Source organism: Nerophis ophidion, linkage group LG27 (genome assembly GCF_033978795.1).
Source record: "Nerophis ophidion isolate RoL-2023_Sa linkage group LG27, RoL_Noph_v1.0, whole genome shotgun sequence".
Taxonomy (NCBI): domain Eukaryota; kingdom Metazoa; phylum Chordata; class Actinopteri; order Syngnathiformes; family Syngnathidae; genus Nerophis; species Nerophis ophidion.
In genome coordinates, this window is record NC_084637.1 from 35,226,868 (window position 1) to 35,253,587 (window position 26,720).

General features: G+C 41.3%; 1 protein-coding gene across 5 annotated transcripts in view; it reads right to left on the reverse strand.

Moving 5' to 3' along the window:
• LOC133544443 (radixin) overlaps window positions 1-26,201 on the reverse strand; it is a 37,361-nt gene extending 11,160 nt beyond the window's left edge. The window contains exons 1-2 of one of the 5 annotated variants that reach the window (XM_061889753.1): window positions 25,977-26,201; window positions 14,516-14,599 (exon numbers count right to left, since the gene is read on the reverse strand). In XM_061889753.1, the coding sequence (XP_061745737.1) occupies window positions 14,516-14,527 (12 nt within the window). In that variant the 5' untranslated portion in view covers window positions 14,528-14,599; window positions 25,977-26,201. Of the gene's footprint in view, window positions 1-14,515; window positions 14,600-25,082; window positions 25,249-25,481; window positions 25,787-25,976 lie in introns of those variants that run through there. The other 4 variants (XM_061889758.1, XM_061889757.1, XM_061889756.1 and 1 more) reach the window with 4 other exon arrangements.
• Between the last annotated feature and the right edge of the window lie 519 nt (window positions 26,202-26,720).

Below are 26,720 nucleotides of genomic sequence, written 5' to 3' on the forward strand. Positions count from 1 at the left end.
GAAGACATGTAACAGAAGTCATGGAAGTCATGTAACAGAAGTCATGGAAGTCATGTAACAGAAGTCATGGAAGTCATGTAACAGAAGTCATGGAAGTCATGTAAAAGAAGTCATGGAAGTCATGTAACAGAAGTCATGGAAGTCATGTAACAGAAGTCATGGAAGACATGTAACAGAAGTCATGGAAGTCATGTAACAGAAGTCATGGAAGTCATGTAACAGAAGTCATGGAAGTCATGTAACAGAAGTCATGGAAGTCATGTAACAGAAGTCATGGAAGTCATGTAACAGAAGTCATGGAAGTCATGTAAAAGAAGTCATGGAAGTCATGTAACAGAAGTCATGGAAGTCATGTAACAGAAGTCATGGAAGTCATGTAACAGAAGTCATGGAAGTCATGTAACAGAAGTCATGGAAGTCATGTAACAGAAGTCATGGAAGTCATGTAACAGAAGTCATGGAAGTCATGTAAAAGAAGTCATGGAAGACATGTAACAGAAGTCATGGAAGACATGTAACAGAAGTCATGTAACAGAAGTCATGGAAGTCATGTAACAGAAGTCATGGAAGTCATGTAACAGAAGTCATGGAAGTCATGTAACAGAAGTCATGGAAGTCATGTAACAGAAGTCATGGAAGACATGTAACAGAAGTCATGGAAGTCATGTAACAGAAGTCATGGAAGTCATGTAACAGAAGTCATGGAAGTCATGTAACAGAAGTCATGGAAGTCATGTAACAGAAGTCATGGAAGTCATGTAACAGAAGTCATGGAAGTCATGTAACAGAAGTCATGGAAGTCATGTAAAAGAAGTCATGGAAGTCATGTAACAGAAGTCATGGAAGTCATGTAACAGAAGTCATGGAAGTCATGTAACAGAAGTCATGGAAGTCATGTAACAGAAGTCATGGAAGTCATGTAACAGAAGTCATGTAACAGAAGTCATGTAACAGACGCGGACGGCGATCACTCTGAAAGTTAAACCAAAAAGCCTGAAGAGGAACTTGTGCCAAAAGAGGGAACATGACCTCCTTTTTTGGTTTTGGTTGGAATTTGTTTAAAAGTCAGACACCAACGGAACAATGGTAATCTACAAAACATGCCACCACAAGTTGTTACTAGCAACTTGAACACGTCAAGTCTTTTCAATCACTTGTAGACAATGCATGGATAACAGTACAGAAACAGTGTTAAGAAACAACAAAATACCAACATCTCCTCAAAACCACTATCTCATTCAACCTAACAAACCCTCCATATTTTGTCAGGAATACAAGCGGTAAAAAAAGGATGGATATTTGAATTTTGTTACGTAAAGACGCGATTGTCCTCGTGTCGTGTTTTTTACGGGTGTGAACACAAACAAACCACTCAATATTTGGTCCGGACCAGTGTAACAAACACACATATGAACGACAAGAGAGGAGAATTGCGGCTAGATCTAAGAGAATGGTCCATGTTTCAAATAGGTTTAAGGTTTTGGCGGGGCGTGCAAGGGGAGAGGGGGGTGTTGGTGGGTGTTTGACAAAGCAGAGTCTTCAGACGGTCAATTTATTTATTCAGAGACGTAATTGTTGTATTACAGTAGTTATTTTTGTTAATATAAGAGTGTTCTGCAAAGTAAAAATACACATCATCATATAATATACAATATAAAATACAATACATTTCAAAATCTACCCAATCAATAACCATTTACAATTACCTACCAACCTACCAAAATGATTACATTTACAAAGAAGGAAGCTTTTAATCCACTCTATTTGTCTCAACATCTTATTAGTCAAATTTGATTAAAATGGACTTGGAGAAGGCATTGGACCGTGTATCCTGGGATGTCCTGTGCGGAGTTTTTAGAGAGTACTTTATGGGGTAACGAACTGTCTTGATTGTGGCGGTCCGCTCCCTGTATGATCAGTGTCAGAGCTTGGTCCACATCGCCGGCAGTAAGTCGAGGGTTGGACTCCGCCAAGGCTGCCCTTTGTCACCCATTCTGTTCATAACTTTTATGGACAGAACTCCTAGGTGCAGTCAGGGCGTTGAGGAGATCTGGTTTGGTGGCTGCAGGATTAGGTCTCTGCTTTTTGCAGATGATGTGGTCCAGATGGCTTCATCTGGCCAGGATCTTCAGCTCTCACTGGATCGGTTCGCAGCCGACTGGGATGAGAATCAGCACCTCCAAGTCCGAGTCTATGGAAAAGGGTGGAGTGCCATCTCCGGGTTGGGGAGGAGATCTTGCTCAAAGTGGAGGAGTTCAAGTACATCAGAGTCTTGTTCACGAGTGAGGAAAGAGTGGATGGTGAGATGGACAGGTGGATCGGTGCGGCGTCTTCAGTAATGCGGACGCTGAATCGATCCGTTGTGCTGAAGAAGGAGCTGAGCCGGAAGGCAAAGCTCTCAATTTACCGCTCCATCTATGTTCCCATCCTCACCTATGGTCATGAGCTTTGGGTTATGACCGAAAGGACAAGATCACGGGTACAAGCGGCCCAACTGAGTGTCCTCCACCGGGTGGCGGGGTCTCTCCCTTAGAGATAGGGTGAGAAACTCTGCCATCCGGGAGGAACTCAAAGTAAAGCCGCTGCTCCTCCACATGGAGAGGAGCCAGATGAGGTGGTTCGGGCATCTGGTCAGGATGCAACCCAAACGCCTCCCTAGTGAGGTGTTTAGGGCACGTTCGACTGGTAGGAGGCCACAGGGAAGACCCAGGACACGTTGGGAAAAACTGTCTCCCAGCTGGCCTGTGAAAGCCTCGCGATCCCCCGGACCAAGTGGCTGGGGAGAGGGAAGTCTGGCCTTCTTTGCTTAGGCTGCTGCCCCCGCGACCCGACCTCAAATAAGCGGAAGATGATGGATGGATGGATGGATGGATTAAAAAGTTGCATCTTGCTGATTTTTGATAACTATTCAAAATAGAAGACAAAAATATGTGACAAATGTGAAATGGTCAGCCATGTAGGATGTGCTAAATGTACTAAGCATAAGGTAGCAATACATTTTGCTTGAAAGACTTTTTGAATATGTTCAAAGAATGGGATTCTTTTATAGAGCTAACAATCTCATTTCAGATCTCTGGGCATTTACATGCTATATTAAAGCATGTAGACTTCACATGACGATTATCCCTCTTATTAAAGGTTTACTTCTAGTGTTATGAGCACGAGAAGGAGTGGTCACTGGAATGAACCGGCAGAGTCTAGAATTTAATCCATATACCACATTATACATAATACAAGCACTGTGGAATCTGTTACACCCAGTAAGCTTCAGGAGCTTGTACCCAAATAGAGAGGATCTGAGGGAGTGGGAGTGTTAAAGTTGGCCCATGATATATAATACATATGACTTTCTTCTAAAGAATTTCCAGTTTTTTAAGATAACTAGGATGTGTGTTACACCTAATGACATTGCAATATTTATATGTGATTCAAATGGAGTCTGATACAGAATTAGAACAGTGTCAGAGGAAGAAAGTGCCTCAATCTCAAGTAGACAGACATACTTAGGTAATTCATTAATTAAATATTCAATATGGTCTTTAAATGTTTTAAATCCATTTATGCATTTCCCAAAGAATGTAGTGCTCTCAACTCTCTCAATTGCTCTACCATTTATTTCAATCTGTAACTTATCAAAAATATATACAACTTTTATATAAACAAAATATAATAACATTTGTTTTTATATTTAAGGTTAATTTGTTATATTTAAACCAATTATCTATGACTAATTCACTATTGACAATAGTTTAAAGGATTCCAGGATTTTTGTGTGACAAAAACAAATTGGTGTTATCAGAAAAAAAATACTTTGAGTTGATGAGTTCATTAAGTCTTTTGTATAAAAAGAAGTTGTCCCAATATGGAGCAAAGAATGGTGATGAACAAAATGACTGAACTAAGATTCAAAAATATAAAAAAAATGTTTCTTAAAAAACATTTAGTTTTAGACTAATATTGTCATCACATTGTTTATGTAAGCAATACATTTGATACAAAACACCAGGCAGATAAATCAATCAATCAATCAATGTTTATTTGTATAGCCCCAAATCACAAATGTCTCAAAGGACTGCACAAATCATTACGACTACAACATCCTCGGAAGAACCCACAAAAGGGCAAGGAAAACTCACACCCAGTGGGCAGGGAGAATTCACATCCAACTTAATCTACTGGGGGAATATCTAACTATTTTTTAAATATAGCCCACCAAACTTTTGCATAATAACCTTCATGGCCTGCTGACTTAATCCACAGTGATAGTTTCATGAGGAACGGCCTCGTTGTTTATTATAGAGAACATCATGCTAAATGGAGGTTTCCAATTGACCAGCCTTGAATTTTCCTTCTATATTTATAAAGACATGTCAGCCACCAGCAATGGTCTGTGAAAGAGCCAACCCTTGCTTGCGCCAGGGCCAAAATGCCAAAGCACAGTCACCCCGGTGCAGTAAAGAAGGATCCTGTGTGGACCAGACGGTCAGTTAATCCTCTCCTGCTCTGCAGGGAAGGTTGGGGAGGTGGGGTGAGGGTGTGGTGGACAACAACATGCCAAGCAATTGACGCAGCTAATCAAACAGTGACAACTGAGCCTGTCCTGACATCACACAGTCTAGTGTTGCCACAAACTGACTGGACAGGTTTTAACTGAGGACTAATTTACTTTTGTTGCAAAGTCAATAATAATCTGTAAAATAATAAGTCTGGACGGTTCTCCAACCAGTTGAGGCCAATGACGGCATGTCATATATGTGGTACTGCACAAAGTTCCACATTATGCTTTTTGTTGGGATTTTGATGGATGTCATAGGAGTAAACCCTGCTTCAGATGAAGAATGATCCGTTAGTTGCATGTGCAGTACCGTTTTCATTTACTCATCCTTGAGTGCTATTGATACTCCACTGTTTCACTCCAGTAGTAAAGATTAATTCTTTCTCAGACAGACCTCAACTTAAACGTGCAGCTGTGTTGTTGCTGTAAGCAGTTTAGGGGAGCTTTGCTAAGCGAGGGGAGCTGCTAATCTAACCTGCAGGGCTCAAAGCAGCGGTCTGTCTCCCTGATTAACCCCACTGCTGATAAAGGCTGGCCACTTAGTGACCACTACAATTGTTTGTGAGAGCCAAAGATAAATCTCAGCAAAAAACAGCAAAGTGGGAAAACTAACGCTGTTAATGAGAGGCTGGATATGCAGTTTTTATTGATTTTACAGGGATAACGAGGATGAAATAGAAGGGCCTGACAACAGACACTGGGTTGTGCTATAAAGGAGGTGATAGGTCAAACATGTGTATAGTAATGCAACTCACTCCTAGAACACATTTAGTAGGGATGGGCGCTATGGCCTAAAATCTATTCGGTGATATATATTTCACCCTCTTGCGATTATAAATATCACAATATATTTGGCATATAAATGCAAATAGAAGTATTTCAAGCATACATAAGCTGCCTGTAACTCAGGGGTGCCCACACTTTCAGCAGGTTAGCTGCTTAATAAAACAGAAGTTTTGTGTTAACATGTTAAAGGTGTTTTAAATTAAAATACAAGCATGTTTAACACATATAGATTCCTTTCTATTTAAGAATATACAGTAAGTGGTGTACTACCTTATTCTAATGACTTGCATTGATTGGAATCTGACAGGATTTACACTCGTGCTGATAAGTTCCACAACTTCCAATTTACATTGCGGAGGGGGAAAAAGGTGGTACTCTTAGCAATACCACATGAAAGTATCGGTAGTTGCTTTTTAGAGTCTTATTTGTCAAGCTTTTATACTCATTTGTATACCTTTTACAAGAAATTCATTGAAGGCAAACGATGTAGCTTGTTGCTTGCGCTACTTTTCTGAGAGCATTACTTTATTGGCGGAGGCAGGGTGGAGCAGAAACTTTTTTGCGAAGACAGGAACTGTGCGGTCGGTCTTTGCACCTTTGATAGCAGCAGCAGAGTGTATGTAGAATTTTTTTGCTTCATACTGAGCCAGTGTCATCTCACAAGATCCGCAGGTGCCATGGATGTCAATCAAGTAATGTCAAGGTGAAGATTGATGATCGCTCATTTTTAGATCTATTTTTTTCCATGCCTGGCTGGCGATCGATCAACACACCCTCTGCCATTGACTGGTAGTTCGTGATCGACCTAATGAGATGCTGTAATATTGTGTGTCATTTCTGCTTGTATTATTTTCTCAAACTCTAAACATCTGGTTACTATCTGTTGTAACATGGTTGTATCTGCACTTCTGTTAAAATGTATCCATCCATTTTCTACCGCTTATTCCCTTTCGGGGTCGCGGGGGGCGCTGGCGCCTATCTCAGCTACAATCGGGCGGAAGGCGGGGTACACCCTGGACAAGTCGCCACCTCATCGCAGGGCCAACACAGATAGACAGACAACATTCACACTCACATTCACACACTAGGGACCATTTAGTGTTGCCAATCAACCTATCCCCAGGTGCATGTCTTTGGAAGTGGGAGGAAGCCGGAGTACCCGGAGGGAACCCACGCATTCACGGGGAGAACATGCAAACTCCACACAGAAAGATCCTCAGCCTGGAATTGAACCCAGGACTGCAGGACCTTCGTATTGTGAGGCAGACGCACTAACCCCTCTGCCACCGTGAAGCCCGTTAAAATGTACCAAGCACTTATTCTTATGTTGTTTGGATACGTTACATTAGTTTAGGGTAATTCTACAAATGTCTGTTGATTAAGCTGTTACAGGGGCAGTATTGGTTATATCATCCATCCATCCATCCATTTCCTACCGCTTGTCCCTTTTGGGGTCACGGGGGGCCGTTGGCGCCTATCTGAGGTGCATTCGGGTGGTAGGCGGGACACACCCTAGACAAGTCGCCACCTCATCGCAGGGCTGGTTATATCAATGCTGATGCAATACATACATTTTTCAGTATCATTGAATGATTACATATTTGATCCCAATTCGAATCAAACAAAAAAAGATGGAGGTGTTACAGTATTTACATCCATCCAGCCATCCATTTCCTACCGCTTATTCCCTTTCGGGGTCGCGGGGGGCGCTGGCGCCTATATTTAAATAATTTCCTAATATTGTTTCTGATTTAAATCATTTGTTTTTTTCCCTTAAAGCCCTCCTCTGTCCATGGACATCATTTCTGAGTTTGACACAAGAACAAAAACAACAAAAGATTTTTAATATAAAATAATGCTCTAACCACTGTAGTATCGACCATATAATGATAATTTACATGTTATAGTTACTGTCGATGTTTGTATCGATTCGCCTACATTTTTTTTGCATTGAAGAGCTCTTGCTGGCAGGGAAGACACGTGGAAGATAATTACTTTATTTGTGATATGGAATTGATAATTGCTGTCTTAAAAGTGGCTTTGCATTGTGGAGGGACGTTGGCCGCCAGTGAGAATGTTACATTGTTTTAAGGATGCACGTGTCGCTGTCAAATTCGCTAGACTGAGCTAGCATGTGTCATCAACATGCATTATCACGGCATAGCAATAGGATTTAAAAGCCCTACTGCTGGCTAAATATATATAATTTACATCCTATATCAAGGGTCCCCAACCTTTTTTGAACTACAGACCGGATTAATGTAGGCATTATTTTCTGGGACCGGCTTTCCGCTTGTTGCCAGATAAACACAGCAAAGATAATTGCCTGAAAAATGCAACTCACTATATATTGCTGAAATAGCAGGAGTCTTGGGCTTGTTTCTTTGCAATGAGATGGAAATCAGCCTTTGGCTACAATCTGTCACATTTATATTTCATATGTTCATTAATGTGCATAGTATCATGTCACAAAGTAATAACAAATAGCAACTTCCTATGAAGAGTTGTATTGTATATCTATAAACATCTATAACAGCTTATTGGTGTGTCTAGTGGGACAGGTGAAAGATAAGTCGGGGAAAATGCAGACGTTTATAAATTATTTCATGTTTGTGTGCGGCCCGGTAGAAAATGCATTGCAGACCGGTATCGGTCCCCGGACTGGTGGTTAGGGACCCCTGGTCTATATTACACAACCTTAATATTTTCCAGTAAAAAACAAATTACAATAATATCTCACAAGCACAACACGGCATTTCCATGCGCTGTAATTTTCATATAAATTCTGAGTTTCCCCCTTCCCTGTCTGACCTCTGTTCACCACACCCATCATGTGCCTTTGACCTTCAGCTCTGGTTCTTTCGATAACATAAAGCCTCAAAGACAGGATGTTGACATATGCTGAACGCCAATGTCTACAGCAACCTCTTCAGCAAACAGGAAGAATACCATAAACTAGGAAGCCAGTGTCACTGACTCTTCCTGTGGGGTGCTCTCACCATATTCCACTACCCTGTTTGTTCTGTGGGGTGCTCTCACCATATTCTACTACCCTGTTTGTTCTGTGGGGTGCTCTCACCATATTCCACTACCCTGTTTGTTCAATGGGGTGCTCTCGCCATATTCTACTACCCTGTTTGTTCTGTGGGGTGCTCTCACCATATTCCACTACCCTGTTTGTTCAGAGGGGTGCTCTCACCATATTCCACTACCCTGTTTGTTCTGTGGGGTGCTCTCACCATATTCCACTACCCTGTTTGTTCTGTGGGGTGCTCTCACCATATTCCACTACCCTGTTTGTTCTGTGGGGTGCTCTCACCATATTCCACTACCCTGTTTGTTCAGTGGGGTGCTCTCACCATATTCCACTACCCTGTTTGTCACATTACCAAAACACAGCTTAAGATGACACAAGTTATACATTTTAAATTAAAGTGACATTACCTACTGCAGTGAATTTATCTCAATAACGAATAACGGTGGAAGCCACCATCAATTCAAATCCTGTCTCTATACTTTGTTAGATTCTCAAGGACAACTGTGAGTACTACTATGAATACGACTGTACAGCTCAATGTGAACATTCTTTGCATGTACAAAATAATGTGCAACTTGAATAGATCTAGATAAACACATAATCTGTATCCTTTTTTGCTTGTGAGAATGAAACCATGTGACCTCAACAGGTCAAAGACAAGTCATATGAAGACCATACCTAACAGGTTTTGTTAAGTAACATACACATCCCAGGATACTGAAGTTCCCTGTACCCTTCAACAAACAATGGCAGCAGTGTTGCAGTTGCACGATGGCCAAACACTTCACTTCACACTCAAGCTGTTTACTTGGAAGAGGCCTTTGGTAAGAGAGCAGTCTTCTGCATCAGACTCACTTTAATATAACAAGCAGTCCAAAGGGTATTCAATAGATATTTTGAAGGTGGATTATGACTGCTGAAAATCACTTAAAGCTGCTAACTTGCTAGCGCAGCATGGTAAAGGCAGTTGCATACTCTATTATGAGTGGGACAGTTGTTTTTCTACTGCCAATGAGCTACAGCTGCAACAACTATTTTAATCATCTGAGCTAGCGCTGCAACAACTATTTTAATAATCAACTGATCATCGAACCTCCTAACGATTATCGGATTACAATGCGCACATCTCTTCAGTGCCTCTAATTTAGCCATTGGCTTTTAAATTTAGTTGGAGAAATTTTAAGGCATGGACTAAATAACATCAAATACAATAAAGAGGACTAGTTTAAAGTATTTATTTATGAACTGTGCAAGTCAGTAGGCTGATACACAAATTAACGATTAAACGCAAAGTCAAGTAAGTTGCTGACAAAAACTTCCATCCATCCATTTTCTACCGCTTATTCCCTTTGGGGTTGCGGGGGGCGCTGGTGCCTATCTCAGCTACAATCGGGCGGAAGGCGGTGTACACCCTGGCCAAGTCGTCACCTCGTAGCATGGCCAACACAGATAGACAGACAACATTCACACTCACATTCACACACTAGGGCCAATTTAGTGTTGCCAATCAACCTATCCCCAGGTGCATGTCTTTGGAGGTGGGAGGGGCCTATCCCCAGGTGCATGTCTTTGGAGGTGGGAGGAAGCCGGAGTACCCGGAGGGAACCCACGCATTCACGGGGAGGACATGCAAACTCCACACAGAACGATCCCGAGCCCGGGATTGAAACCTGACTACTCAGGACCTTCGTATTGTGAGGCAGACGCACTAACCCCTCTCCCACCGTGAAGCCTCGACAAAAACAAAGTGAGCCTATTTTTTTTATGATAAGAAGGAAAGTCAAAAGAGCAGCCATAGAAACAAACAAAACACCACCAAAGCCATCCAACTTGCTCAAAAGGAAAAGTTAATATGATGATGTGTTTATAGAAACCTGCTCACGGGTATTAAGACAAGGTTTAGCTGATGGACATTGGCAAAAATCTTAGTTTGAGCAATTTTTAACACAACTCCGTCTCTCTGTTAGCTTGCTAGTATACAAATTAACTTTCTTACATAGGAGTGTAGGAGACCTCATTCTCCAGATGTGCGCATGCGTCGATCTAGACGGCCGCTGCCGCAGTCCGCTCCATCCCTGTAAGGAGGAGGAATACTCTGGCGACCCCTGCTTCCATCAGGGGGGCCGATGTGGACATGGTTGAGGATTATAAATAGCTGGGAGTACACATGGACAACAAGCTGAATGGGTCAAAACACGCTGAGGCCCTCTACAAGAAGGGACAGAGCCGCCTCTACTTCCTCAGGAGGCTAGGATCCTTCAACGTCTGTACAAAGATGTTGAAGATGTTCTACGAGTCGGTGGTGGCGGGTGCCTTCTTGTACGCCGTGGCTTGTTGGGGCAGCGGGCTGAGAGTGAGGGACACAGACTGGAAAAGCTGGTAAAGAAGGCCAGTAACGTGGTGGTAGTGGAGCTGGACTCTCTGACGGTGGTGTCAGAGAGGAGAAGTCTAGCAAAACTCCTAGCCATTATGGACAAAACCTCCCACCAACTACACTCGGACCTTGTGGAGAGAATGAGCACATTCAGTGGAAGGCTCAGACTCCCAAATTGTAACACGGAACGACACAGGAGGTCCTTCATACAGACAGCCATCAGACCATGTAATGCATATGTTCCTTCTTGACTGCACTTAAATGTAGAATATATTTATAAAATTCATATATTACATACTGTATATAATATACGTTATATATTTATTATCATTGTTTATTGTGAGCGAACTGTGGTGCTGAATTTCCCCCAGGGATCAATAAAGTACTTCCTATTCTATTCTATGCAGATGTCCAACATGAGTTTAAATGTTTAAATGCTCCTGCATCAAAGACTGCTGCCATAAGACAAAAGTTCTGCTTTCTCCTTAAAGCCCCTCAGCCACAGTAAAAACAGAACATTCCAATATACGTTAAAAACCTTGAGCATTCAAAGTAAAAAATGTTTGGCTGTCTTTGAACCATTTGGAGTGGAGGCATGGCTTTGGGCTCTTGTTTTTTGTTTCTCTCCTCAGTAGTCTAACTGGAAGTAGTACTGACACACAGCAATACCACTTTAAATATAACGATTGTTTTTTCTTAAAATTAATTTGGTGGAATGTACTGGAAAACAATGGCTCTACTACCTTGGGTCCTAATCCCATTTAAATTTTGACAGTACGATAAAAACAGTATCTTACACAAGTTTTTAAAAATTTAGGATCAGGCATTCTTAAAGTGTGCCATTGGTCACTATCTTGTCCTTCATTTATTTTTGTAAGAAGGTTTTTGTAAAATAAAGATAAAAAATCAAAAAGGTGGTACATTGATACACAACACACACAGTCCCATGTTTCCATTTTAGCCACTACACAGCAGTTCATTGATTTTATAACAAAAGCCTACGCATCCCAGTTTTCACAAAATTCACAAGTCATTGCCATTTAACGTCTACAAGCTGCTATTTTCTTTCTTTTTATTTGGGGCAGGGTCTCCTCCCCAACCCGGAAAGGGCACTCCACCCTTTTTCGGGAGAGAACCATGGACTCGGACTTGAGGTGCTAATTCTCATCCCGGTCGCTTCACACTCGGCTGCGAACCGATCCAGCGAAAGCTGAAGATCCTGGCCAGATGAAGCCATCAGGACCACATCATCTGGAAAAAGCAGAGACCTAATCGGGCGGCCACCAAATCGGAACCCCTAAACGCCTTGACTGCGCATAGAAATTCTGTCCATAAAAGTTATGAACAGAATCGGTGACAAAGGACAACCCTCAATGGAAACGTGTCAGACTTACTGTGGACCAAGCTCTGACACTGATCATACAGGGAGTGGACCGCCACAATCAGACAGTCCGGTACCCCATACTCTCTGAGCACTCCCCACAGGACTTCCCAAGGGACACAGTCCAATGCCTTCTCCAAGTCCACAAAGCACATGTAGACTGGTTGGGCAAACTCCCATGCACCCTCAAGAACCCTGCCGAGGGTATAGAGCTGGTCCACAGTTCCACGACCAGGACAAAAACCACACTGTTCATCCTGAATCCGAGGTTCGACTATCTGGCGTAGCCTCCTCTCCAGTACACCTGAATAAACCTTACCGGGAAGGCTGGAGTGGAGTGCCACCTCCAGGTTGGGGAGGAGACCCTGCCCCAAGTGGAGGAGTTCAAGCACCTAGTCTTGTTCAAGAGTGAGGGAAGAGTGGATGGAAAAGTCGACAGGCGGATCGGTGCGGCGTCTTCAGTAATGCGGACGTTGTACCGATCCGTTGTGGTGAAGAAGGAGCTGAGTCGGAAGGCAAAGCTCTCAATTTACCAGTCGATCAACGTTCCCATCATCACCTATGGTCATGAGCTTTGGGTTATGACAAAAAGGACAAGATCACGGGTACAAGCGGTCAAAATGAGTTTGGGTCTCTCCCTTAGAGATAGGGTGAGAAGCTCTGTCATCTGGGGGGAACTCAAAGTAAAGCCGCTGCTCCTCCACATGGAGAGGAGCCAGATGAAGTGGTTCGAGCATCTGGTCCGGATGCCACCCGATCGCCTCCCTAGGGAGGTGTTTAGGGCACGTCCAACTGGTTGGAGGCCACGGGGAAGACCCAGGACAAGTTGGGAAGACTATGTCTCCCGGCTGGCCTGGGAACACCTCGGGATCCCCTGAGAAGAGCTAGACAAAGTGGCTGGGGAGAGGGAAGTCTGTGCTTCCCTGCTTAGGCTGCTTCCCCCGCGACCTGACCTCAGATAAGCGGAAGAAGATGGATGGATGGATGGATGGATGAAGCTGCTATTTTTTCCAGTCCTTTGAATCATGCGCTTTACACATTGTTGCGGCTATTTTTCGTTTTTTCCAGTGCAACAAAGCATGTCCGTCCCTGAATAGCGTCAGCAAATACACACACGCACACACACACACACACACACACACATACAAATTTCCTCGCACATCCACTTCCCCTCTTTTCTCATTGTAAAATACTGTACTGTACTGAAATGCAGACACAATTTACCTGTCATGCTGTGTTCTCCCCGCCAGCCACACCGCAACATTACTTATGGGTTGGTAAAACACATTTTTTTCGGCCGCACGATGACGAAATGCGGCGTACCCCAAAGACGATTGACCCGACCATCCAAAAAGAAACAAACTTGTTGCACGGAGCGGAAATACACCATCATCAAAAGGCCCTGAAAGGTCCCAATATCTACACAAAAAAGAATTTGTCCAAAAATAGGTGGGTGTGGCTTAAAAACAGGTGTGCTCCATCCAGTAATTGGCCTCAGCTAAGTACATAGGAAGAGGGGCTAGTACTTTTGCCTTACGTAGGGGGAGGTGTTAAAGTGTTGAGTTAAGTGTGGTTCAGAATTAGTTGGGTAGCGTTATGACACATCCATGCAAATCATACAACCAATACGTGAAAAGTATGTTCATGGCGAAGGCTTGGTGTGGACATTTACTGGATCATGGAATGGGGGCGGCACAGTGGCACAAGGGTTAGTGCATGTGCCTCACAATACGAAGGTTCTGAGTAGTCCTGAGTTCAATCCCGGGCTCGGGATCTTTGTGTGGAGTCTGTGTGGGTTCCCTCCAGGTGCTCCGGCTTCCTCCCACCTCCACAAAAACATGCACCTAGGAATAGGTTGATTGGCAACACTAAATTGGCCCTAGTGTGTGAATGTTGACTATCTGGGTTGGTCATGTGATGAGGTGGCGACTTGTCCAGGGTGTACACCGCCTTCCGCCCATGTGCAGTTGAGATAGGCTCCAGCACCCCCCACGACCCCGAAAGGGACAAGCGGTAGAAAAATGGATGGATGATTGAATCCAGTAAATGTTTGCCAGATGTTAATGTGCATTTAGGAAGGCTTTAAAGGCAAGTTTCATTAATGTTCATGTTTGCTATTAACAACAGTGATCAAGTGGACTGCCTGCAGTAGCTGTTGTATCCTGGAAAGGTGAAAGATATGCAAAACAGGCTTTATAATAATGTATAACACACTTAAAATGCAAACAGCAGGTGGCGTAAAAATGTGTTTTTGTTCTCTCAAAAAACCAGACAGCAGGCCTCCGGAAGGCAAGAGATGCGTCGCAGCAACAAAGTTACAATTTTTTTAGGAGGTTCACATAGAAATGCTATTTGCAAGCTCACAGATGCACATCCTCTTACCGGTTTCGGCATCTTTGTTTCCTATCCTCAAACAGCAACAAGAATCTTTGTCACAGGTCAGCTACAACCCCTCGATCACAGGACCTGAGAAGGGAGGGAAAAAATGGCATTAAAGAAAGTATTCATAAAAGCTATAACAATTTACCGATACATAACATTGGACTTGCACTCATATCCGGAACAGCAGAGCAACTATTTTACCAAGTCCGTAGACAAATTAGTTCCAAATTGTTGGACTTTTCCCACAAAAAGATTAAAGGTGAGGTTATGAACAACAAAATGATGTGACAATGTTGCCATGGCGCCTACAAAACAAGCATCTGGCATGAAGCATGCAAACTGTTGTGATGTCATCCTGTTTTTGTGGCGGTATTGCTATGATGTATTGTAGTCCACATACGCTTGCCAAACGTCTCTTGAAAAACAGAATTTTCCCCCATGTTGAAACAAAAATATGCGTCCTGTATTGAGCGGTCAAGGGACGCACTTTGGCCCATTTTTGTATTACCGTGCCGTGAGAAGAAGAATAATGTCCGTAAAATATCAAATGATTCCATTGAATGACAACTTTGGAACAATTTTCCACAGACTAAGCTAAGCTAATCTAATCGATGTCGAGTGCCTGATCACTCACCTGTCAAAGTCTTTGCAGATCGATTCTGCCATCTTGAAATTAATTTTGCCTTGATGGTCTGTCACTCTGCCTCAGTTTAGCTGCAGCTAGCTAGCTAGCTAGAGTTAACTGTGAGTTTATGGCAATCGGGACTCCAAATGTGACTTAACCGCAAAAACATTTTTCAGTAAAAGAAAGGAAATATTTGACACGGTTGGAAGATTGTGTTTGTCCAACGTCGAAGCTACATGTGCCTATCATGTCTGAGCGGTATGTGCTAGCGTCGCTACTCTTGTCTTGTCCTCCAAACACTCGTTTATCTAAGCAGGTCAACAGTGTGTCCAGCTTCATTGGACAGACACTACACTTTATGATAATGACACTACAATACTCTTCAACAGTTAGCTGGGATACAGTAGCTCACCAAAAGGGACAAATACAATTTGCTTTAACTCTTACTATTTTAATAAGTGTTGAATCAGAAATGATGCTTCTGTTTACTGACAAATGACCACAGAATAGCACAGAAACTGATCACACTGCTGAAGTGAACATACTTTGTTGAAAAAAAAGAACAAATGAAATGTTGCCAGATGAGGTGACGACTTGTCCAGGATGTACCCCGCCTTCCGCCCGAGTGCAGATGAGATAGGCACCCCCGAAAGGGATAAGCAGTAGAAAATGGATGGAAATGTTGCTGGTCATATAACTAAAAGACATACATCTCAGCTCTCCTTTCTTTTTTCGACACTTTGAACCCTGCAGTTTATAAGACAAAGCAGATCATTTAAGGATTTTTATTTGCTGACAGCCATAATTTTAAAAAAAAAGAACCAATGAAATGTTGCCAGTCATATAAATTAAACACAAACATCTCAGCTCTTCTTTCTTTATGTTAAACTACCGTAAAATACGGACTATTATCCACTACTTTTTTTTCAACACTTTGAACCTTGTGGCTTATAAAACAGAGCAGCTAATTTGTGGATTTTTTTTTTGCAAACAGCCATAATAAAAATTTTTAAAAAAAATAACTACCAAAAACATAGGGTGTTTTATTGTGTGGGCCACAGCGCCATCTTTTGGACAAATTCACTCATTGCAGGTGCTGCAGTGTCCTTCCTTTTAGTGCTTTCAACAACCCAAGTAGAGTGTTGTGCCGTTGTCCATAAGGTTCCTAATTGTATTAATTCCTCATTTAATCCTCCAGGCAATGTTTTCAAGCTTTCCAATACAACTAAAACAGGTATTACTTACTAAAGCGTCCCATGTGTGATGCCTGTATGAGTGTTTTCATGCATATGTGTACCAGCTATATTAATGTAATGACGCTAGCGTTGTTAGTATTAGCTAACATGCTACCATGTTTACGAGCGTCTTTGTTAGTATTAACTTACAATGGCATTCTTTTTGCACTGTTGGCGTTAACACACTTTTTGTGTCTTTTTACACATTGAAATCAGAAAGGACGTGCTATTCCAGGAGTCCACATGTCCCCGGATTTTTTTTTTACCGACCCTGCCTTCTTCGGTTTGCTTGTTTGTTTTTTTAATCGATTATCGCTTCTTATCGATTAATGCTTTGTGTTTTGTTTTGTTTATTTTTGTCGTCCCTGTTTATTGCGTTTTATTGGTCGCCTTTAAAATAATGAATTTCCCGTTATAATTTCTTAAAGTTTGAATTACCAAAAGTTTCAATCAATGACAAACACTGCCTCAGTTTGCACTCAGACTACTTTACCACAAGAAGCTGTCCAAAAAAAAAATTTCACGGTAAACACTAAGGTGAGTGGAAAGTCAACCTTTAACTTAATAATGTGCCAGGTGTCTAGTCCAGTGGTTCTCAACCTTTTTTCAGTGATGTACCCCTGGGAACATTTTTTTAATTCAAGTACCCCCTAATCAGAGCAAAGCATTTTTGGTTGAAATAAAAGAGATAAAAAAGTAAAATACAGCACTATGTCATCAGTTTCTGATTTATTAAATTGTATAACTGTGCAAAATATTGCTCATTTGTAGTGGTCTATCTTGAACTATTTGGAAAAAAAAACCTAAAAACTTGAAAAATAAAAAAGTGTTTCAATTATAAATAAAGATTTCTACACATAAAAGTAATCAACTTAAAGTGCCCTCTTTGGGGATTGTAGTAGAGATCAATCTGGATTCTTAATTCTAAACATTTCTTCACAAAAAAGAAATCTTCAACATCAATATTTATGGAACATGTCCACAAAAAATCTAGCTTTCAACACCGAATATTGCATTGTTGTATTTCTTTTCACAGTTTATGAACTTACATTCATATTTTGTTGAAGTATTATTCAATAAATATATTTATAAAGTAATTTTGAATTGTTGCTATTTTTAGAATATTTTTTTTAAATCTCACGTACCTCTTGGCATACCTTCAAGTACCCCCAGGGGTACACGTACCCCCATTTGAGAACCACTGTACTAATAAATGAGTTGTTTTAGTCTTTGCAAGTCCATGGAAACTTCTATTTTATCTCCTGCTGGAGCGACATCATTCGAAGATGGAGACAGGCTAGGTGTTAGCTTCAAGCTAACCTCCACTCCAAAAACATAGTTTGCAGGTCAACAAACAGGTCAAGTATGTGCCTTTTGAAGTGTTAATGTGTGAGGAGTGTTCAAAATGAGTCTTTTGGAGAAGTGGCTGACAAGTTAGCATCGCTGACAGTGACGTCATCATGGTCAAGGTTTACTGAAGCAGAGATGCTGACTGTGCGTTATGATAACCACGCATGTGTCACCAGGCCTTGCTTTTTATCCATAGACTTATCAGATGACATTTTTTAATATCTATAGCAGGGGTGTCAAAAGTGTGGATCAGTGGCCTTTTGCGCCCCACAGCTAATGCTTTAAAGGCCCACAGCACATTCTAAAAATACTAATAAAATAAACACAAACATAACAAAAGTGAAATAAAAAGCTTACAGGTGAAATTTAATTCAGAAAAAGTTGCAATGTTGACTCAAAAAACAAAGCATCCTTTTTCTTTAAAACTGTCATTGCTCAAAACATACTATTGAATCAAAATCAATGTTATTATGAATTATTGACCTACCCAAAGCTTTGATTACTTCACATCAAATATTCCACTTCGAAAAATATTTTTTGCCATAAAAAAAACAGTTTTCTTTGACAAAAAAGGCAGAAAAGAAACAAACAAAAAAAACAACCTTAAAAATAAATAAAAATTAGAATTGATGGATGTATCTGAAGTTGATGTAGACTCTAGAGATTTAAGCGTTGAATAAATAATGAATGTATGCCCTGGCACACCATTATCATCATTTCATGAACCAAGCAAAAAGCTTTTTAAAGTTTTATACTGAAATAAATACACCTATAGCTTATCAAATAAAAATGTAGAAAAATCTACCGGCAGCGGTAAATTTTAGATCCATGAATGAAAGAAGAAAGTGAATGAATGTTAATAACTGAATACATTTACATATGCATAAAAATTTGTTGTCTTTTATATATATATTTTTTAATGAATGAAGTAACGTTTATGACAACCTTTTTCCAAAACACAATATAAAATGTGAGATATAAGAGGATAACACATACATTTATCATTTGTTTTCAAAACACTTACAGAAAAGAGGGACCCCAAAAATTTACTGTGGGACCCCTTTTTTACGACTTGATGGGATCCCTAAGACCCCATTTTGAAAATTCCTAGTTAATGACAGCTGACCTTATGCAGTAAGTGATGTTTTATCATGTTTGTTGGCTCTCATTAAGTCTGCGTAATGAGGAAAAAACCTAATGTGTTTTTTAAATTAATGCACAGCGTATGCTTAAAATTATTAAAAATACATCCATTTTAAAATGTTATTATACATGTGCCTGTTACAACATTACATACATACTCTTATGGAAGTGTTTGGATGTTGTTGTAGGGGATCTAAAGGCGGACTTGAACAGTTCCCAAAGGCTCCTTTGCAAGCGGACTTTTGATCGAATGTATTCAATATTTACAATGCATTTTTTTTAAATCCATGGGCCGTCATAATGATTGTGAATGATAGGCAAAATTCCCCAAAAAGTGCAGTTCCCTTTTGACTGTTGGTTGCACTTTGTTCAAATAAGCTATGAATGCTTTGGCCATTAATTGTTGTTTACTTGCTCATTTGTAACCATAATTCCTTCATACCAAATTCCCTTTACAAAAAATAACCGGAATATAAGAAATGTCACCTGCACTGTCCAGTATTTAATATTATTTCACAGTCACATAGTTGATTTTTTTTTTTTTTTTGCTAAAAAATTATTGACTTATCACTGAGGCGTTTCGGATCGCATCGTCCTCAAGAATAAACATTGTCCATGAATTGTATCTCCAAACACACATTCTGACTCGAATAGAACCCCGAATAAAACTCCTTTCACACGAATAATGGCAAAAATATGGCGGTCGACCAGCCCTGCAATGTGTCCCTAATTTTTTTCTATGTGCTTGGCAACCCTATATCCTCTACACCAGTGTTTTTTAACCGCTGTGCCGTGAGATACATTCTAGTGTGCCGTGGGAGATTATGTCATTTCACCTAATTGGACGTGGTACTGGGGTTAGTGCATCTGCCTCACAATACGAAGGTCCTGAGTAGTCCTGAGTTCAATCCCGGCCTCGGGATCTTTCTGTGTGGAGTCTGCATGTTCTCCCCGTGACTGGGTGGGTTCCTTCCGGGTACTCCGGCTTCCTCCCACCTCCAAAGACATGTACCTGGGGATAGGCCCCTCCCACCTCCAAAGACATGCACCTGGGGATAGGCCCCTCTCACCTCAAAAAAACATGCACCTGGGGATAGGCCCCTCCCACCTGCACTTGGGGATAGGTTGATTGGCAACACTAAATGGTAACTAGTGTGTGAATGTGAGTGTGAATGTTGTCTGTCTGTCTGTGTTGGCCCTGTGAAGAGATGGCGACTTGTCCAGGGTGTACGCCGCCTTCCGCCCGAATGCAGCTGAGATAGGCTCCAGCAACCCCCGCGACCCCAAAAGGGACAAGCAGTAGAAAATGTATGGGTTAAAAATATTTTTTGCAAAGCAGTAATTATAGTCTGCAAACGATGTGTTGTTGTTGAGTGTCTGTGCTGTCTAGAGCTTGGCAGAGTAACCGTGTAATACTCTTCCATATCAGTAGGTGGCAGCAGGTAGCTAATTGCTTTGTCGTGATCACAATATGCAGAGGACAGCGAGAGGCAACATGCAGGTAAAAATACCAAAAATAAACAGAAGGCGAGTGCCGCTAAGAAAAGGCATTGAAGCTTAGGGATGGCTATGCAGAATGAAACTCAAACTGAACTGGCTACAATGTAAACAAAAACAGAATGCTGGACAACAGCAAAGACTTAAGCATGTGGAGCATAGAAGGTGTACACAAAGTACATCCAAACATGACATGACAATCAACAATGGGGCCCCATTCAGCAATAAGTTCCTAACTTTTCCTCTTATCTTTCTTCCTAAGTGATTTCGAAAGAAGAGTCCATTCAAATTCATGACGTGTTCTTAAACCGCCCAATTGTTTCCACCTGCTGTTCTTAACTTGCTGAATGCCGAACAGTTAGCGCGTGCTTGTCTATCATAACTTGCATAAAAACACGCCCTTAATTCCCCATATAAGGGCACAATTCCGGCAGAATAACAAACAAACATACGGAGAAAACACAAATAGATTACAGAAGAGAAATTTGTATTATCCCATGGGGGATATACATAAGGTCAAAATGGGGGCTGGAGTGTTCAAATAAATACCTATCACTCCGGGCAAATAGGTTGACATGGTCGTGAAATAGGCCCTCCCTCCCCAGGGCACGATCTGCCATTTTGTGTGCACGGTAGTTTGAAATGTCTATATTTTTCTCATTTTGCCGTACGTCTGTCTGTTCTATCTATCTATGATATTAATTTGACAATAGAAGTAAGGGAAAGAACAAATAGGCCACCTTAAGAGTGCTTTGGAGCACTCGTAGATTCTGTTCTTACCTAGGAACAAATCCCAGCTAAGAAAGCATTGGTGAATACAAAAATTTCAAAAACTTTATAAGTGGGCCCAAGAACAAAATTTGTACTTAAGAACAATTGCTGAATGGGGCCCAATGTCCCTACAAAGAAGGATAGCAAAAACTTAAATATTCTCGATTTCTAAAACAAAGCAGGTGCGGAGAATAGCGCTCAGGGAAGAAATTAAGCTGCTACAGGAAAATACCAACAAAACAGGAGAAGCCAACAAAACACAGGAACTAAACCAATACACACAGGAAGACACAAAACACCTCTAGATAAGTCACTCCGTGATGTGACAAACATCTATAGTGAAGCATGCTTAGTTCATACTTGCCAACCCTCCCGAATATCTCCCAGGACAACCATTCTCCCGCATTTCTCCGATTTCCAGCCGGACCTGAGTGAGGACAGCCTGTCGTCACGTCCGCTTTTCCTCTGTATAAACAGCGTGCCGGCCCAGTCACGTTATAACATCTACGGCTTTTGGAGCTCCGTGCACAACTGCACACACAACAAGAAGGAGACTATTATGTATGTCTCCATTATAAATAAGTTGATCTATAACCCATAAAGTAGGCAGGCACAGAGCTATTTCTCAGCGTGTGTTTATTCCAGCCGGCACGTTAATACACTGACACTCAACATCCGGATTCCCATCATGCATTGCTTCAAAACTACGGCAAGTAGTAATGTCCAAAAACATAACAGAGAGGAAGCAGAAGAACAAAGAAGAGACATGACGACGACAAGTAAGAAGAAGATGTACGCTTGCAAGTTCCAAAATGATCGGAAACAAGAAATTCAGTTCATTCAGGACAGATCGAAGGGGAAAGGGAATGCTAGGGAGGGACGGAAGATTCCATACGCTGGTGCATTTGATGAAGGCACTTTAGTGCGTGCCACACAGCAATGCATCATCAGAGAAGGTGTTCAGCATGGTTAGAAAGATAGTGAAAGAGAATAATAGAACGAGGATGGACAATTCAACCCTAAACTCACCTCTTTCCCGCAAATTAAATTTCACAGATGCTGCCCATACCTATGCTCTTTCAAAGGCTATGCTACTGGCTGCAAAGCATTGCACTTTTAAATAAAACAATGAGTAGAGGAGTGTTATGTGTGTATATGTGTAAATAAATGAACACTGAAATGCAGGTATTTAATATTATATATATATATATATATATATATATATATATATATATATATATATGTGAATTCTGGCTATAAATATACTCCTCCCCCTTAGCCCCCCCAATCTCCCTACTTTGGAGGTCTCAAGGTTGGCAAGCATGGCTTAGTTATGGTTTGAATTAATATCAAACACTTGCGAGAACAACTTTTTACTGTCAATATCGGCTGCGGAGTTAAATTTTTATTGTTTTCTGCTGGTGTTGTGCCTCCGCATTTTGTCAATGAAAAAAAAAAATGTGCCTTGGCTCTAAAAAAGGTTGAAAACCACTGCTCTACACATTACAGTAACTGCAAAACTTGTATCTATGCCAGGCCCGGGCAATTATTTTGACTCGGGGGCCAAATTTGGGGAAAAAAAAAATGTGTCTGGGGCCCATATATCTATTTTTAGGAAAACTAATACATAACCTCACAATAAAGTCTGAATGCTAAAAATGTTATGACAGACCGCCTTAAATACAGAATGGAATTTTTTGTTCTATGAACGATAAAATCCTGAATATTAACACACCCCCTCTCAATCGACATATTTTGCAATCAAGCCAAATGCAACAAAAATGGAACAAACAGCGCAATATGAACGTGAAGGGTAAAAAAAACATCTACAATCTGATATATGTGATATATCACTAAGCTTTAGAACTTTCTCTTTTGTCTCTGTACGACATAAAAAATTACTATATCGTGATATTCGAGTATACGTTCTCACGCAGTTGCTTTTACTGCAGGCATTACACTACAAGCTCTTCCCACTCCTTCTTGTGTATCCTTCTCACAGACAGCAAGCGCACAAACTTACACACACGTCCCATACCGTCACGTCATACGTCACATACGTGTACGCCCTCGCGGAGCAGAGAGGTAGCAGCATGGGTAATGTTAGCTGTGATGCTAGGTTAGCCGTGCGAGTGGTAACACGAGAGAAAGAAGGTGTGAATGTAGGGAGAATTAATTCCCAAGAAAAACAGCAGGGGGTCCATCTCTGGCGGTGGTTCGGCTTCAAGCGGGAATATGTTGAATTGACAACTTTAATTTGTCAAGTTCGGGTCACAAGCGTTGCTACCAAAAGTAGCATAATAAATACAGTTTTGGTCAATTGACTTAGTTGTGATTTTCTTTTCTGCATGAAAGTTTAAAAGTAGCATATATTAATACAGTATGAAGAAGAATGTTTGAATGTAGACACATAGAATCATCATACTGCTGTCATTATATGCATCAAGTGTTCATTCAAGGCTAAGGCAACATATCAAGACATATATCGTGTATCGCGATATAGCCAACAAATATATCGAGATATTAAAAAAAGGTCATATCGCCCAGCCCTAAGTATTGCGATACTAATGAATCATATTCGGTACCATACGGCCTCTGAAAAGTACCTGTCTGCCACACCCAAAGATTTTTTTTGTTAAAATAAAGCCAATAATGACATTTTTTTCTGGTCCACTTTATTTAGAAATGTATCAAAGTACTGAAAAGTATCAAATAATAATAATATTAGTATCAGGACAACACTAGTCACTAAAATATCATGCAAAAGTGCAGATTCCAACAATTGAAATATGTTGTATAGTTCAAGACTTCTGGTCATTTGAAAACATAAAGGCAGCTACACTTTCCATCTTAAAGATCTAAAACAAATTAGTGGGAATGTCCGGCGGGCCAGATTGAAAAGCTTAATGGGCCGCATGTGGCCCCCGGGCCTTCCTTTGCCCAGGTCTGATCTACACAGAGGAGGGGGAACATTGGTCCAGAAAGGTTCTCAACCTTTTTTCAGTGATGTACCCCCTGTGAACCTTTTTCTAATTCAAGTCCCCCTAATCAGAGCAAAGCATTTTTGGTTGAAAAAAAAAGAGATAAAGAAGTAAAATACAGCACTATTTCATCAGTTTCCGATTTATTAAATTGCATAACAGTGCAAAATATTTCTCATTTGTAGTGGTCTTTCTTCAAATATTTGGAAAAATATATATAAGTATAACTAAAAACTTCACAGTGGGAGAGGGGTTAGTGCGTCTGCCTCACAATACGAAGGTCCTGCAGTCCTGGGTTCAAATCCAGGCTCGGGATCTTTCTGTGTGGAGTTTGCATGTTCTCCCCGTGAACACGTGGGTTCCCTCCGGGTACTCCGGCTTCCTCCCACTTCCAAAAGACATGCACCTGGGGATAGGTTGATTGGCAACACTAAATGGTCCCTAGTGTGTGAATGTGAGCGTGAATGTTGTCTATCTGTGTTGGCCCTGCGATGTGGTGGCGACTTGTCCAGGGTGTACACCGCCTTCCGCCCGATTGTAGCTGAGATAGGCACCAGCGCCCCCCGCGACCCCAAAAGGGAATAGGCGGTAGAAAATGGATGGATGAACTAAAACCTTGTTGAAATATAAATGAGTGATTCAATTATATAAAAAGATTTCTCCACACAGAAGTAATCATCAACTTAAAGTGCCCTCTTTGGGGATTGTAATAGAGATCCATCTGGATTCATCAACTTACTTCTAAACATTTTGTCACAAAAAGAGAAATCTTTAACATCAATATTTATGGAACATGTCCACAAAAAAATCTAGCTGTCAACACTGAATATTGCATCGTTGCATTTCTTTTCACAGTTTATGAACTTACATTCATATTTTGTTGAAGTATTATTCAATAAATATATTTATAAAGGATTTTTGAATTGTTGCTATTTTTAGAATATTTAAAAACAAATCTCACGTACCCCTTGGCATACCTTCAAGTACCCCCATTTGAGAACCACTGGTCCAGATGACTGTGGCTCTAGTGCTGACAAGAGAAGCAGACTTCCTTCCACCTAGTCTTAAATGACACCGCCATGGAGAAGTTACTGACAATGTTTCTGTGGCTGCTGTCTTTTGAACTCATGAAACAAGCCCACTTGTAGCTCGTCAGCAATTAGTAGCTTCCCTGCCAGGCTCCTGTTACAAAGTAACGTAGACTGTTACAAAGTAACGTAGACTGTTACAAAGTAACGTCGACAGCATTTAGCCCAACAGTCGACGACGCCCCGATAGGCTGAAAGCAACAGAAGACAGAGGAAGCAACCCCCCTACATGTATTTATGAAGTATATCCACATGGAAACTTCACCAGAAACTTACTGTACGGTTATTCGTTTACAACCTTGTGCGTTCACTCGTTGACGACTGCGCGGCTACCATTTTCCTCGCCGGCGGGTGTCGTCCAAATAACGGGACAAGCCTAATGGTAGCCGCGCATGCACGTCAAGTTGAAAAAAACATGTCAGCCGGCCAAGCGTCGTTTAGAAAAAGAGGAAAAAGGAGGACATATATCGACAGACCGAGCACAGTCGGTATGAAACGAGCCGTTGTTAGCACCCGGTTGACCGCTCACGCCAAACGAGCACCGCTAAGGTCTCGGAAGACATGGAACACGAGGATATATCCGCTATTGCATCCACACCAACACGAGTTTATATCCGCTATTGCATCCACACCAACACGAGTTTATATCCGCTATTGCATCCACACCAACACGAGTTTATATCCGCTATTGCATCCACACCAACACGAGTTTATATCCGCTATTGCCTCAAACTTGAGGATCTGGCGGCTGAAGGAGAGCAAGTCACTCACCAAAGGGGGGAAAGTCTCGCTCTCGACCGGGAGCAAAGCCTGCCGTCTTCAGCCTGGCTCTTACACTCGCTGGTAGAAATAAATGACAAGTCGTCGCAGTTCCTCCTTCGTTTCTCTTCGTGAGTTTACAGAAGCAAATTCCCACACGGACGCAGAAAAAGGCGTTGATGTCTCCGCGACCGTAAGGCGATTTGAGGGTCTAGTCCACCGGAAGACACTATCACGGCTTCCGGCAGGAGTGTTGTTGAAAAAAATAAAAGCCTAAAGCAAACCATCTTGTGTCACAATTGACTGTGGCCGCTCTAACAATTACGGCTGTGGCTCCAAAACATTTGGTGATAAATATTCACTTTTAGTGATTTTAAATTGTAACATGTAAATACAGTTCATCTAAAACAACACGTAGTCCACCTTTAGTTAATCAGAGCTCTGCTATAATAGCAAGTTTACAAAAAAACAATTATATATGCATTTTTCACATGTCCTAACTAGCAGTTGACGCACACGTAAAGCACATTTTCGTATTGAAACGTATTATATGTAAATCTTTAATGTCATCTAACCCTAGTAAGTAAAAGCTTTCCAATGTCATGGTGCCAAATCACACGGAAATCAACAATACGAATAAATGATCTCACTTCTGCCAAAACACTTGTTGAGACTTCTTCAGTGTACCGCTAGATGTCACTGTTTCCTTTCTGCGAATTATCCCAACATACATGGAAACTGGAGATCTAAATGCTC